Source organism: Callospermophilus lateralis, chromosome 8 (assembly GCF_048772815.1).
Source record: "Callospermophilus lateralis isolate mCalLat2 chromosome 8, mCalLat2.hap1, whole genome shotgun sequence".
Lineage (NCBI taxonomy): Eukaryota > Metazoa > Chordata > Mammalia > Rodentia > Sciuridae > Callospermophilus > Callospermophilus lateralis.
In genome coordinates this window covers 59,906,142-59,920,511 of record NC_135312.1, presented here as the reverse complement: position 1 = coordinate 59,920,511, position 14,370 = coordinate 59,906,142, and the positions used below count along the sequence as shown (strand labels likewise).

At 40.2% G+C, this 14,370-nt stretch overlaps 1 protein-coding gene across 1 annotated transcript in view; it reads right to left on the bottom strand.

Moving 5' to 3' along the window:
• Nucleotides 1-14,370, bottom strand: part of Fras1 (Fraser extracellular matrix complex subunit 1) — a 424,900-nt gene that overhangs the window by 11,961 nt on the left and 398,569 nt on the right. The window contains exons 66-70 of the mRNA XM_076864881.2: nt 12,625-12,839; nt 9,568-9,718; nt 7,889-7,996; nt 6,722-6,881; nt 2,489-2,605 (exon numbers count right to left, since the gene is read on the bottom strand). Coding sequence (XP_076720996.2) covers nt 2,489-2,605; nt 6,722-6,881; nt 7,889-7,996; nt 9,568-9,718; nt 12,625-12,839 — 751 coding nt within the window. The remainder of the gene's footprint in view (nt 1-2,488; nt 2,606-6,721; nt 6,882-7,888; nt 7,997-9,567; nt 9,719-12,624; nt 12,840-14,370) is intronic.

Genomic DNA, 14,370 nt, shown 5'->3' with positions numbered 1-14,370 from the left:
CTCATCCAAACCTCACCTCTCAGTTTCCTGACTTCCTCACCTCCACAGAGCTTGTTCTGACTGCACCACCCACTCTTCATATTCCTCCTGTGCACCAGCATCCCAATCTCATTTTCAGATACCTCACTCTCCACCACCTGTATATGCCCAGTTTCTGTCTTCTTTTACTCCCACTCATTAATTCTTCAACCACAGCAGGACTTCCCTGACCCCCTTTATCAAGATGCAAAGGAACTGGAACCCTTACACATTCATCGTGGGAAGGTACAAACATAATTAACTATTGACAAATGCTTGGGGAAACAGTCTGACAGCTTCTTGAAAAGTTAAAAACAACCTACCATTCAATTCAGCCATTGCATTCGGAGGTACTTACACAAGAAAACAGAAAACTCATGTCCATATAAGGCTTGCACTGTATGTTCATAGCAGCTTTATTTATCATAGTCCCAAACTGGAAACAACCCACATATCCATCCACTGATGAACTGATAAATTGTGCTAAATCCACACCATGCCAATACAACACATGACGACAATGAGAAAAAACTACTGATATATAGAGTAACACGGATCAATCAAAATAATCAGGCTGAGTGAAATAAACCAGAGAAAAAATTCATATTGTATGACATAACTTATTTAAAGTTCTAGAAAATGGAGAGTCACCCATAGTGACAGAAAGCAGACCAGAAAAGTTACCCAGGGAAGGGGTTGGGGTGGGAGGACACACGAAGCAGTATAAAGAACACTTTTGGAGGAAATGGCTGTGTTTACTATTTTTTCAAATGAAGATGTGCAGTCTACTCAATGTCAACAGCAGACGATTTAAGATCAGTTCTGTTGCCCTTGGCCTACCTGCTTACTGCCGCCACCATTGCCACTTGCAATACTCACTTCTCGGGGATGGTTCACTTCCTTCTCTTTTCTGGAACCTTAGGGTTATTCTCTTCCAGCTAATACCTGGCTTTTCATTTCACCAAAACTGATGCTAGATGTCTATTTTGTCATCCTCATTCCTCCATCACTAATCCCCTTGGCCTGAATCCACAGGCTCTGCCTTCTTCCTTCTGTGGAGGAATGCTCTGAGCTCCTAGCTAAAGGGGCCTTTCCCCTCTAGTCTTGGCTCTCTCTTCCCCTTGCTCAGGGACTTTGCTCAGCAATGTTCTATCTCCCCCTGCACCATCCAACATTCCCCTCTACTGGATTACTCCTACCAGCAAACGAACATCCTGAAATACTTTCCCCCATAAAATGCAGCCAAATAAAACCTCCTTCTTATTTGACTTCTCATCTCAGCAGTTACTGCTCCATTTTTCTAATGTCGTTTTAGCGGAATTCCTGCTTGTTTCTGCTTTCTTACTTCTCTCTCTTGAATTTACTCCAACCAGGCCAGTGTCTCCCTCAGTCCAACAAACTGTTCTTGGCTCAGCTCATCAATGAACTCAGAATTGCCAAATCCACTGGCTTATTGTCAGTCTTAACTTAAAGCCACAATCCAAATGGTCTTCTCTTCATGTTAATGTCAGGTTCCGTTTGCACATCTTCTCTCCAAAATGTTTCTTAGTCTATGGCCATAACACCCTGAGCATGCCTGATTTCACCCATCCTTGGAAGTTAAGCAGGGTCAGACCTGGTTAGTATTGGATGGGAGAAATGTTTTCTATCCCTTGCTCTGAGAAAGGAGGTACTGAACCAAAAACAGTCTGAGAGCTCAGGTTGCTTTCAATCAACTGTTAGAACGTACTGCTATAATCTCAATGCCTAGGCTGGAGCAAAGCACAGGAGAAAGGCTGAATGGACACTGGATGAATGAATGAATATATGTGCAACACAGACAGTTCCTGGGCTGAGGAGGGTATGAGAAGATGGACAGTTGATTTTTGTAGTTAGGCTCTAGAAAGTCTCCCACAAACACTGAATTTGTGGACATTGAAACAGTGCTCACAGGAGAACTGCAAGGCGAGGTTTCTCTATAAGCTTTCTGGTCACAAAACTTCATCACCTGATCAATACTAAGCTTGTTTTATGTGTGTTCCTGTTTATAGACCCTTTACTCAATATCTACTGTTGATTCATTAACATTGAGCTCACAGTCAATGGCATTGTAACTCACACCTGAACAAAACTTACCTAGCACTCCACAGGGTACAGCATGGCCTTCAGCACCATGCTTGGGAGCCATTTTAAATATGGAAATCATAAAAAAAAGCACATAAATGTGAAAAACATGGCACTAACTAGACTGTGAAAGGACACTTGCTTGTCACAGGATAGCTGAAAGCAGAAGACACAGTGAGGCCTTGCCCAGCCTCAGCTGGGGATGTGCGGGCTAGGTGACTTGGACTCTTTCCATTCTTTGCATGTCAGCGAATGATTATAAAAGCAAAGTGGGTATGGATTTGGGGTATATATAAACATGAATGGTAGGAGAATTTGCAAATAAGGAAACCACTTATGAGGACTGACCACATCCACGTTTTCCTACCTTTCTGGGGCATGTGCAGTGCAGGCCAAGGGCTTCTCTCCTGGGTCGGCCCATGGCTGGGTGGGCTGCACGGTGCAAGGGATCAAGTAGATGGTGTACTCCCCGGAGTAGTCCTTCCTGGAAACAGACAGAGCAGACTGTGGTCATGGGAAACAACCTAGAGACTATTAATTGTTCCAGAAAGAAAGACCCAGACTATATCCACCAGGGTTCAGATGGTATTTGTGTGTAGCATCTAAGCACTTTACAAGTCTACAAACACCATTTTCAGGAACTCATCTCGGATTATTCTAACCTTTCAAGTATTATCCAGAGGTGTTAAATAGAGCTACTTTCACTTATTCAAGTTCTTTTTGTGAGGAAAGAAAGATGAGAAGTCACAATGCTTATAAAAACCTAACAAGATTCAGGTGATGACAAAAAAGAATTGGCCTTTGGATTTCACTAAACTTGTTAGACAAAGTGTTCAGTGTTTCCTGTCCACAGATGCCTGTTCAATACATTCTCAAATGCAAAAGCTCTTAAGATGTGACTGTGTCAAGCGCTGTTCTTACAGAAGAGGTGGCAAATGCCTCAGAATTACAGGACACCACTCCAGGGCCTAACAGAAGCAGTGTCCTGTGGAACACCCCCACCCCATTTCATTAGATTCCTATCCCAGACTCTACAGCCTCATCCCTTTGTGAAACTGAGGAACATGATCCCTCCTCACCGGAGGAGGAATCTCCTTGTTTATAGAAAATACAGGAATTCTCTAGGTCCATGACCTTGAAGGCATGGGGCCTTTGTACCCCTCACTTACTTAATTTCCCACAATCCTCCTTGGGTAGCAGCCCTATCCCTGGTGTGTCATCTAGAAAGCAGTCACACATCCAGAACTTCTGGAAGATTCTTCAAGGGGCTTGGGAGGCTGTCATCCATTGAATGAAGAACTGCTGCAAATTCTTATTTTAATTGTAATGAGTGATCTTTGAATAGTTCTAACATTTGCTGTGTTCATTTTGATGACATTTTAATATTTATCTATTTATTAGTTCTCTTTTCTCTGGTGCTGGTGATTGAACCCAGTGCCTCATGAACACAAGGCAAGTACTCTACCACTGAGCTACATTCTGTTATTATCTGTTTATTAGTAAAGTGATAGTAAAGATGTGGTATTTAAAAATAGTGAAAGTTTTGTGACACGGCTTGAGATGTTTGCAGCCTTCATTTCTAAGCTTCTTCCCACTCTAATGTCTGTGTACCTGCAGTTTCCCTATAGGGTGCCTACCTTCCTCCAAAGCTTAGACTAGCAGAAAATGAGACCTAATATACTGTATTTGAATTACATGAAAATTGGCACCTATAATGTGATAGATGTCAAATACAACTTTCCTGCTGGTGGTGCTGGCCTGACTTTTTAAAAGCAAGGTCCAGGCATGGATTTTTCTGCCTAATTGAATATTTCTGTTGATTATAGGTTACTATCACATGCAATGTGTACAGTGAATCAAAATGCAATAAATTAATTAAAAAAAAGAAAAGAAAATGTAAGTATCTATGTGAAGGGGGAGGAAACGTGTGTAGCAGTGGATGCATATGTATGTATGTCTGAATAGATAGATGTATGACATATAAGTTCCTCCCTGAAAATATTTTACTGCCTTTGTGTTAGAAAATTAATAAATATACAAATTCAAAGCAACTACTAAAAAAAAAAAAAAAAAAAAAGTCAGGCCAGGTCATGCTGATCCTCTGCTCAAACCCCAGGGTGGGGGTGCTTTCATTACAGCTCAATCAACACACTGGCTTATGGGGCTCTACACAGTGCCCTACCCAACTTCTCACTCTTCGACCTTATAGATTCTTAGCCTTTCCTTGCCCTCTTCCCTGCAGCCACACTGGTCTCCCTACTATTCCCTACGCTTCCTGTAAATGCTGACATCTCAGGACCTATGAGAGCAACCCTGTTTCCAGATATCTGCCTACCCAACTCTCTCAAGTCTCTGTTCAAACTTATCTTCTTTGTGAGATCCACTGGGAATGTCCTAATTAAAATTATAATTTTTCCCATCCCAGGTTCCCCTTACCTGGCTCCGTGCTTTATTTTTCCATAATACTTATCAGCTTCTGACATATATTATACTGTCCAAGGTCACTTAGTGATAAGCATATGTTCTGAAAAACGTGTCGTTAGGCTATTTAACATTGCATGAGCATCATAGAGTGCACTTACACAAACTAAATGGCTATGATGTCACCAGGTGGCATCATCTTCTGGGACCATTGTTGTCCCTATGTTGTTATGTGACAAGTGACCATACTTTGATTATGGACTATATCTATGGTTTTTGTGTCTTCTTACTTTTTGTAAATCCTGGATTCAGGGATCTTTATTTTGTTTACTGTTATATTCAAAGTTCCCAAAACACTTTCTGTCACACAGTAAAAGTTCGATAAATGTTTGGACAAACAAATGAATGCAAAACAAATTGCATAGTTTCCCATGTCCTCAGTCTTCTTTTTCCCTATACAATTTAGGTCAATTTCTTTTTTTTTAATGTTTTAATTTAAAAAAAAAATTTCTAGTTATACATGACAGTAGAATGTATTCTGACATATCATACATACATGAAGTATAACTTCCCATTCTGTAGTTGTACATGATGTTGAATTTAGGTCAATTTCTTCATTAACCCTGCAAATATGTCAAACGCAGCCTAGATGCAGGTCTTCAATCCTGTTGGTCCCACCTCCTTTCTAAAATGGAAACATTTCCCATACCACAAATTTGCCCCACCTCCCCCAGGAAGGCTTGTACAATTCCCAGCCCCCACTGGGCCCTGGTTGTGATGTTCTGTACCTCTCAGTGCATTCAGTATAGAAGGCTTGGTGGTACTCTTCATTTTGCTATTTATTTATCTATGTATTTTATCTCCTTACCTCAAAGGTAAGTTCCTAATGGCTGCTTATTTAGGAACTACTATGTCTAAAACCCGCAGTGGGATTTAAGATGAATGAGACAAGCCTTTCACCTGGGGAAGCTTGCAATCAGGTGAACAAATGGAACCAGCCAATGGGACCATCATATGATAATCAGCTGTGATACAGTGGAAACTGGAACAAACTGGGACCATGAGGATGAAGCTATTAGCACCGAACAGACAGGGAACTGTCCCAGAGGGATTAACGTTTGAGCTGGGTCTCAGAGGAGTTGGACTTTTGCAGCAGTGTAAGAGTAGGGAGGGTAGAGGAGATTGCCAAGGCACAGGGTATGGGTGCTCTGGTGGGCTCAGGGGCTGGTGAGATACTGAATGTGGTTAGAAGACTGAGTTTGAGACTAGGCTCAGGGAGGGCTGGGCCTTATGTGCTTCAGGGGTGTGGACTCCATCCAGAGGACAATAAGGAGTCTGCTGAGCAGGACAGTTTTCTGCTTCTAAATTGGGACAGAGTACATGGATAATCTCATGAGGTCCTGAGGAGCACCAACTCTGAAGATTACTATATGTTGATTCCAAAGGAATCATGATGTAATAAAAATACCTGATATAAAATAAAGAATTACAATTAAGGAAATCCTTAGAAAAATGATTAAGACAATCTACACTTCTTAACTATAAAACTGGGACAAGATTTTCATGTTAGATATACCTCTTAATTTCATGGCCTATAAAAGAACAATGATAATATTTATGACAGACTCTTGTTTGCCCCCTTTTCCTTTCCACAGTAGTTTTAATTTTGCTTTTCCCATTCTTCTTTTAAAAATGAGATATTCTACTACTTCCTATTCTTCTGTATGTTGTGTGGAGTCAGGTGTAACTCTTGTTATTTATTTTCTAGACATTGGACCATAAAGGCGGATCTGGACCTAACAACCAGAAATTCTAGATTTTGCACGGGTTATGGTAATTGAAACAAAGTTTCTTTAGGATATAATGTTTTAGTTGGATACATTTTCTGGCTTCTCTTTGAAGTGCCAAGAGACTAAGTTCCAGGCAGTGGGATGTGAGTAGAAGTGATCTGGGCCTCTTCTGGTCTTTCCCTTGGAATAAGCCTGATTACTTCCTGTTTTAAGCATCAGAAGTTGATTTGCACTAGATTTGCTTTCTTTCTTTCTTTATTTGATAGAGGGTTGTTTCTATGTCCCTTTTAAAATAGAAATTCAACCTTCAAAGGAAAACCTTATGTCCCAAGCTTCTGAAAGCAACTGAAAACTTTTCAGATCAATTCTGTAAGCGTCTGTCTACTTACCTGTTATAGGAGCTTGTGGCTCTCCAGAGTTGATAAGGAGAATCAAAAGTCTGAGCACTCCACAAGAGCTGCAGGTCAAATTCAATTCCTCCTAGGTGGTCTGGAGTTAATATAAAGGATTTCACATCTGGGAGAGTGTGGTGCTCCATCACAAACTGTCCTATTTCAAGGGGAAAAACACACATGCTTATTCGTGAGTTTTATTGTACTCAAGGTAAAACCATTCTAAAAGCCTAAGAACTGAATTCATGCTGTTCTATCAAACAACTAAGGTTTTACCCTTTTGCCCCTTCAAGTATATCCCACATTGGTTGAGACAGCACAGCATCTGACCCCAGCCGATCACCCCACTCATGGTGGCTGTCGTGGAATATGGTACATGTGTAAACAATATTAATATGTCTCGTGAAAATGGGGTGGAGTTTACATACAACAAGGTGGTCATTATATGATTATGGATGTTGAATATGCCTAGCTGTGAATTCAAGCCAACACGTTGATTGGACATAAAAAGGGTTAGAAGTTTATAAACAGAAATATCAATATTGGATAAAAATCACATTTAGGGTCACTAAAGTCCTTGATGGAAGGGGACGATTGTAAAATTGTAAATGCTATTAGGTGAAGGTTACTTAGCAAGACACCTCTGTTCTCTAAAACACCAGTAACTGTTGTGAATAAACAGAAGTAGGTGGATTATTCTAGATTAAAGAGGAAAAAACTAAAGAGAGAAAACAACCAAAATGTAACAAGTGAAGCATGATGGAATTCACCTACCTTTTATACAAACAGGTTTAAAATAAATGTAAAGAAACATACAAACAATTAAAAAGGACTTTTGGGGGATAATAGAGGAAATACGTATAGGAACTGAATATTATTGAATCAATGTTAAATATGTTGGAGGTGAAAATGGCATTGCATAAGAAAAACATCCTTGTTCTTTGGAGATAGCTACTAAAGTATTTACAGTAACCTGACATGAAGAAAGCAGCTGTTTTCAAATGAAGTGACAAAATAAGGTATGTTTATGTATGTTCATACATGTAGAGTAAAATGATCACAACTGTTGACTCTGCTTTTTGTTGTTCTATTTTTTTCAACTTTTATGCAGATTCAAATTGCTTCTTAATAAAATGCTGGTTAAAAAACCCACACTGATATTACCTCTGAATTTGGCATGGGTCTTGAATTCAATGACGAGGCGGCCATCCTCTCGAATATAGATTCTTATTATCTGAAGCCTTGCAGAGAGCACACTGTCTGTCTGGATTCCTAGGCAGGCATACATAAAATGTCCAAATTATGATCTGGAGAAGACCTTCAGAATGACAGCCTACTTTGAAGTTATCTCATGGTCATCTTTAAGTAAAGATGTATTTATTTGACTGTGTATTTATTTGACTGTGACACAAGAGAAAATTATAGACTCTAGAGAAATATTTGCCATTAAATAGTATGACAGCTCATTCCACTTGGCTTTTTTTTAACAGTTCCTCTGTCCTTGACATAGACTCTTCATACATCTAGATAGAGTTCATCCAATAGTTCTAAAAATAATGAATCTAAAATTTCTTAGCATCAAACTTTATAAATCAAGAAGTGATTACAGTGTATCTGCTTCATATTGTATTTTCCTTTCAGTATTAATAAAGTCATTAGTCCTGATGGCTAGCTAGGACTCAAACCAATGGAGAAGTAGAGGGAAGCGTGGAGAAGGCCAGCTGTATAGACACAGCATGAGCAAGCTGTGGCTTTAGAAGACAACCGCAGTCATGATGCCCAGCAGGTTCATAAGGACCCCCAAAAAGAATAACTGAAGGAGAAAAACAAAGTTCAATAAAACCAAAGCCAAAATTCAAAGAATAATCTGGACCAAGTTATTGGGAAAACCAAATTACCTTCCCATAAAGAATATAAAGTCAATAAATGATCTGAGCTTAAGCCACTTAAGTGAGTTACTGAGATGAAGCCCTCCCTAAAGAAAACTCCTGAAGTCCCATGTGTGCAGATAAAGTGCATCAGCTTTATCTGGGGTCGGGGAGGGAGTAATGGGAGAAGTAGAAGTAAGGGGAAGTGGGTTTGGGGTCCTGTTGAAGTATAGGACACTCGAAAAGAGAAAAAGAATAGAACAACAATACCAAAGATGCCCCATTGGAATGAGTGGAGGAGAGAACCTGGCAGTTTTAGGAGACATTTTTGTAATAGCCATGGGAGAAGGGGTGTGTGTCCCCAGTGCGGATCCTCAGTGGGGACACTCAGTGGGACTGAGGTGCATGCTGCTGGCAGAGGGGCCATCTCAGATCCAGCCCAGGGGGGCTCTTTGGAAAGGGGAAAGAATAGGGACAAGCCTGAGGTGAATATCATTTTAAAAATTCAGCATTGTTAAAATCTTTGTTTTTGAGAATCAACAAAGGAGCCAATGATGTCAAATGAATCAAGTAAGTAGCTTAACCTATCACATCAAGTGGTTCTGACATATTCCCATTTCCTTGCATCTAATTTGAAGATCCTTTGCTTCTTAAACAAGATGAGCTACACTGTTTTTAACCAGGTGAAGCCAAGCATGATCACACTCCATTAGAACAGGTACTCCCTGAATCCCTGATGGGCAGCCTAGGACCCACTGTCACTTGCCATCCTCTATTCTGGGCCCCTTCTGGGGTCAGCAGATATGGACATGGCTTTTTCTAAGGAACCATAGATATGCGCTTTCCAGACTTCAGGCAGCCGTCCTGTGACTTTCTAAAGGAAGTCAGGAATAGAGCTGCCATCAACAGTCACTGCATATTTAATCTTGATTACTGAGTGTGAGGTAGGAACAGTGAAGCTGTCCATAGGCATACCTGTTCTCCAGAGGACTGTGTCATAGAAGAAGGAGAACTCCATCTCCGTGTGGTGCTCCAAAGAGGCCCAGCCCCTGGGGGCGGTCACATAGATGTAAGACACGTAGAGAGGCACGTGCACCGTCAGGAAGGACTGAGCGGAGTCCCTCACCTGACAAGGAAACAGTATGCATGCATAGAGGCTTATTGCTTCTCCAGGTGAAAGGGCATGTGGTCATCAGCTAGTTCAATTTCCACTCACTCAGTCATGCACTCATCCAATAATAATCAAGAGCCCACAGCTGAACTTAATTTTTAAAAAAATTAAGTAAGGGCTGGGGATATAGCTCAATTGGTAGAGTGCTTGCCTTGCATGCACTAAGGCCCTGGTTCAATCCCCAGCACCACAAAAAAGAAATAAAGAGGGTAGAAAATGGTCAGGATGCTTCTTTAGATGGAATGATCTGCAATGCTTTTTTGAACAAAAGTTTTTTTGTTTTTTTTTTTTAAACAAAACACCTCTGAAGAGTGAGAATTAGCTTTACTTCTACTCTCTAGTTGCTAGAAGTCTTAGCTGAAAATTTAAAGTATCACAGTTATTCCTGAGAGATGGACCTGCTGGCTCTACCATTCACTGCATTCTCTCTCTGCTGATGGCTTGCAGGTGACCTGCAGGACAGCCGGAATCAACCATGACCGGGAAGAGGCCCAAGTCCGTCCCCTGGGAGGAACAGTGCCAGGCTCAGGAAGTTTTAGTGAGGACTCCTGCTTCTTGTTCCAGAAACAAAGACCTGGAGATCATATCTGGGCAGCTAACAACACACAGCTCAAAGCTGTATATGGCTTTGATAATTTCCTATCCTGTAAAATGTGTTGGAAAGAATTTTGAAAAGGCAGCGGGAACACTTCTTTCTAAAAGGGTTCCTGTTACTGCTATTAATTTGGCCCAGCGATATTTGTTTTACTATGAAATGAACAAAACTGGATGGAAAGATCACAAGAAAAATAGTAAAAGCTTTCATGGTAAAGCTAACTGGGTTTATGTGTGTAAGTGGGGGAGTTGTTTTATTCATTTTTAAAAATGTTTTATATATTTCTCCCCCAAAATATGAATTTCTTTTTTAACAAAAAGCTAAGTTAGTTGGTTGGAAATAATTTTATTTTATCATTGGACAAATACTATAACACATTAAGGGACTTATATTTCCTTTGGTTGAGGCAGGAAAGATGGACCTCATTACCCTAGGTACATGTATGACTGCACATATGGTGGGATGCTACATCATGTACAACCAGAGAAATGAAAAGTTGTGCTGCAATTGTGTATAATGAATCAAAATGCATAAAATAGGCTTTGATAGCTTTAAAAATATAATGTAAAGGAATTTTATGGATAATTAAGGAAAAGAACCAAATGCTTTATCAATATTTAAGACATTAAAAACAATTTTTCTAAAAAGTGTTTTTCGAAGTTGCCAGGGATTGAAAATTTGATGTCAGCTTTTTCAAAAGACTTGATAATTTCATATTCACTTAAATGTCCCTTTTGGACATGACATATTCTGTTTTCTTTAGAAAATTTCCAGATTTAACTGGATTTTATGCCACATCTATCCATTAAAACACAGCTTTTGCTAAATACTCCTGCCCCAACCCCATAATTGTTGATATTAGAACCTTAACAATCCTTTAGGTGGATGGCAAAATTTATTTTCCCCTCTTTGTTTCTCTCTCATTCTCTTTTAGACTTCAATCTTAAAAAGTAAAAATCCCCTGACAACTGTTTGCTGCAGACCGATTTTATTCCAGACACTGTGCTAGGTACTTTCGCATGTTGAGTTAGAGTCAGAATTTCAGAGGAGGCTCCAAGAAGTTTTATTTCATCCAATTCTGCTAATATTTGATAGAGAAAGATATAAACTAGGAATGGTTCTGGGTTCTATATTTTTCTATGACATTTCAGCAATTCCAATTATTTTTAAAGAAACCCAAAACAACGAAATACTTCTGTGTACATATTTTTTCTGTGTCGATTTAAAAAGTGGGACAAAATTAATACAAAATCCTTGTCTTTGGAGTTTTGAAACATATTCTGAAAAAATCTAAATGTATAATCGAAACAAAATAACGGAGAACAGAGAGTACTATTTTTTCATTGTTCCAGGAGAGGAACAATCATTTCCGCAATTTCCAGCAACTGTAGGTTACGCAACTGCAAAAATAGAAACAAAACCCAAGACAGTCTTAAAATTCTATTCAGTAGAGGGCAGTAGTGTATACAAAACAAGAGGAATGGGGACAGAGATACTGCAAAGAACACAACAAAATTTAATCAAAGATACTTTCCCTAAATGATTACGTCCTCCCCAAGTTCCTTCCTTCAGTGAAGTTAAATCTGATTTGAAATGAAAAACAAACACCTAGTTAATTTTTGTCTCTTTGAGATAAGTTCTCAAAGTGGGATGAAAACTGTTTCAGAATTTATTTTCCCATGAGGATGGATGAGCCTAGTTTCTCTGTCCTTTGATACAACTGCCCTGCTCTTCTATGACCCTGGCTTCTTGCTATAAAATCTCCAGTTGCCACTAATATTTAATTGTGTTCTCTCTCCCTCTTCCTCCCACAGGGGTTGTTAGTTTGGAATAGGTATGGAATGGGTGTTATCTCTCCTCAGTGCTTAGGCCAAGAGTGTTCTTCTTGTCTTCTGAAAGTCGGGGTGTATACCTGCCTTTCTGACTCACTGTGGTGACAACCTTGCTATCAAATGTAGATCTTTTCAACTTTACAAAATATACAGAGGGAAAAACAAAAATGCCCAGAGAAGTAAATATTAAATTTTTATGTAAATAACTGTGCCAAACAATAATCCACCCGCCTATTAACTTAATTTACAGGACATTGGGATTTAGCCACAATGCTGCCAAGATCTTGCTTGAGAGACTTATAAAGAAGCATCCCTCAGTGGGTTGGCCCAGTTCTGGAAGCAAAGTGCCACCTGAAGTCCTCCAGGAATGAACAGGGTTGGTACCAGCACCTACGTGCATGTAGCCCTTGAACGGGAGCTCCCAGAACACCCACCTGGAAGTCAGCAGTTACAGAGCCCCCGCAGACGTCAATGAGCTCCGTCATGTCATAATATGCATCAAAGGTCCACACACAGCTCTTCAGATTCAGGTGTTTGTATAGCTGGATGGTCTTTGGCTCCCGCACATTGGGGTCAAATTGGAAGGGACGGTCATATCCAGGACCCAGGGCAGTGCTGTCATAGACCACATCATCCAGGAAACCTGCCTCTGCCAGAGAGGGAAGGGACAAAGAATGGTAACTCAGCTTGAGGATGCCTAGAAGCTGGATAGGGAGAAGAGACTCATTTTTGACACTGAGAGAGCTTTCTTCTCATTTGACTATCAATAGAGCAACCCAGAGCTCCCAATGCAGAGTATGTGAGAAGAGCTTGTAAAGAGCATCACTGCCCATTGTCAGGTGTTACACAGAGAACTCCAGGTACCAGGGAGGAAAAGGTGGACAAATGATACCACAAATGAAGAAGATAGATCTCAGAAAAGAAACACACTGTAGCTTCACCTGTAGACCTGGCCAGTGTGGTTCTGTTTTACTTACTTTACAATCATTTATTAGCTGGGTGTGGTGGTGCACACCTAATCCCAGTGGCTTGGGAGGCTGAGGCAGGAGGATTGTGAGTTCAAAGCCAGAATCAGTAACTTAGTGAGGCCCTAAGCAACTCAGTGAGACCTTGTCTCAAAATAAAATACAAAAAAGGGCTAGGAATGTGGCTCAGTAGTTAAGCACCCCTGGGTTCAATTCCCAGTATCAAAAAAGAAAAAAGAAATGGATTTACTACATGGTTCAGTCACTGAACAATTACTATTTCTGAAGACCAATTTAAAGAACAGCTTTTGTGGAAAGCCAGCAAACCAACATCAGACTCTCTCTTCTCCCTCCCTCTATGGTTTCTGAACTTTGGGGAAAAATGTCTTAATGAGTAAATAGCTGGCTAATGATGCTTGACTAAACCTCACCTGCTACAGGCAAAAATTATTGGATCAAAAGCTGCCAAGCAAGCGAACTATTCTGAATTAAAACAGACCTTTATGCAGCACAGAGCTGAATACAGATACAATTTTTAGCACATTGAATTTAAAATTTGTATAGTACTAAAGTGATGATAGAATTTTAAAAGAGTTAATGCATCTCTTAGAATGCCTGACACCAGCAATCAGCCTTTGTCCCACAAAGACAAGGGACTCAATTGGCCTGTGTTGAATCCAATGGTTTTCAAACAGGAAGAGGTGCAAAGTTTCAGTGTTTAAACATGGTATGTTTCTCCCACTAGCAGCTTATGGGTACCAATTAAACTTTGATGTGTAGCTCCATGATTTAAGAATATTCTGCCCTCAACTAATTCTATTGAATAAAGACCATCACTACCCAAAATGATGTTAAATGAATATGAAAGAGCATATGAATGCATTTCTGTCTTCAAAAACACTGTTAAATGATTTACTAGTTGTGAGGGAAGAAACGTGCTTTTAACGTGCACTTGCTAAGGTAAATGGAAACAGACGGGACTCTTTGTAAAGTCAAATGTCTGCTGTGGTGAACACAGAGATGTGCCCACTGCCTTGCTCTCAGCTCCTTCACGATGGTGACAGCTGCAGAATAGCTCAGTCCAAGGTCATGACTTTCTGGGAAGCCCACATCCAGTGACCAAATGAGGTGGGCTATGAAGTCTGGCCTTTGGGGCTGGAAGTAGGACAAATCTCTCCAGAGTTTCTTGCTTTGTGGGCCTGCAGTGGAGTTTGA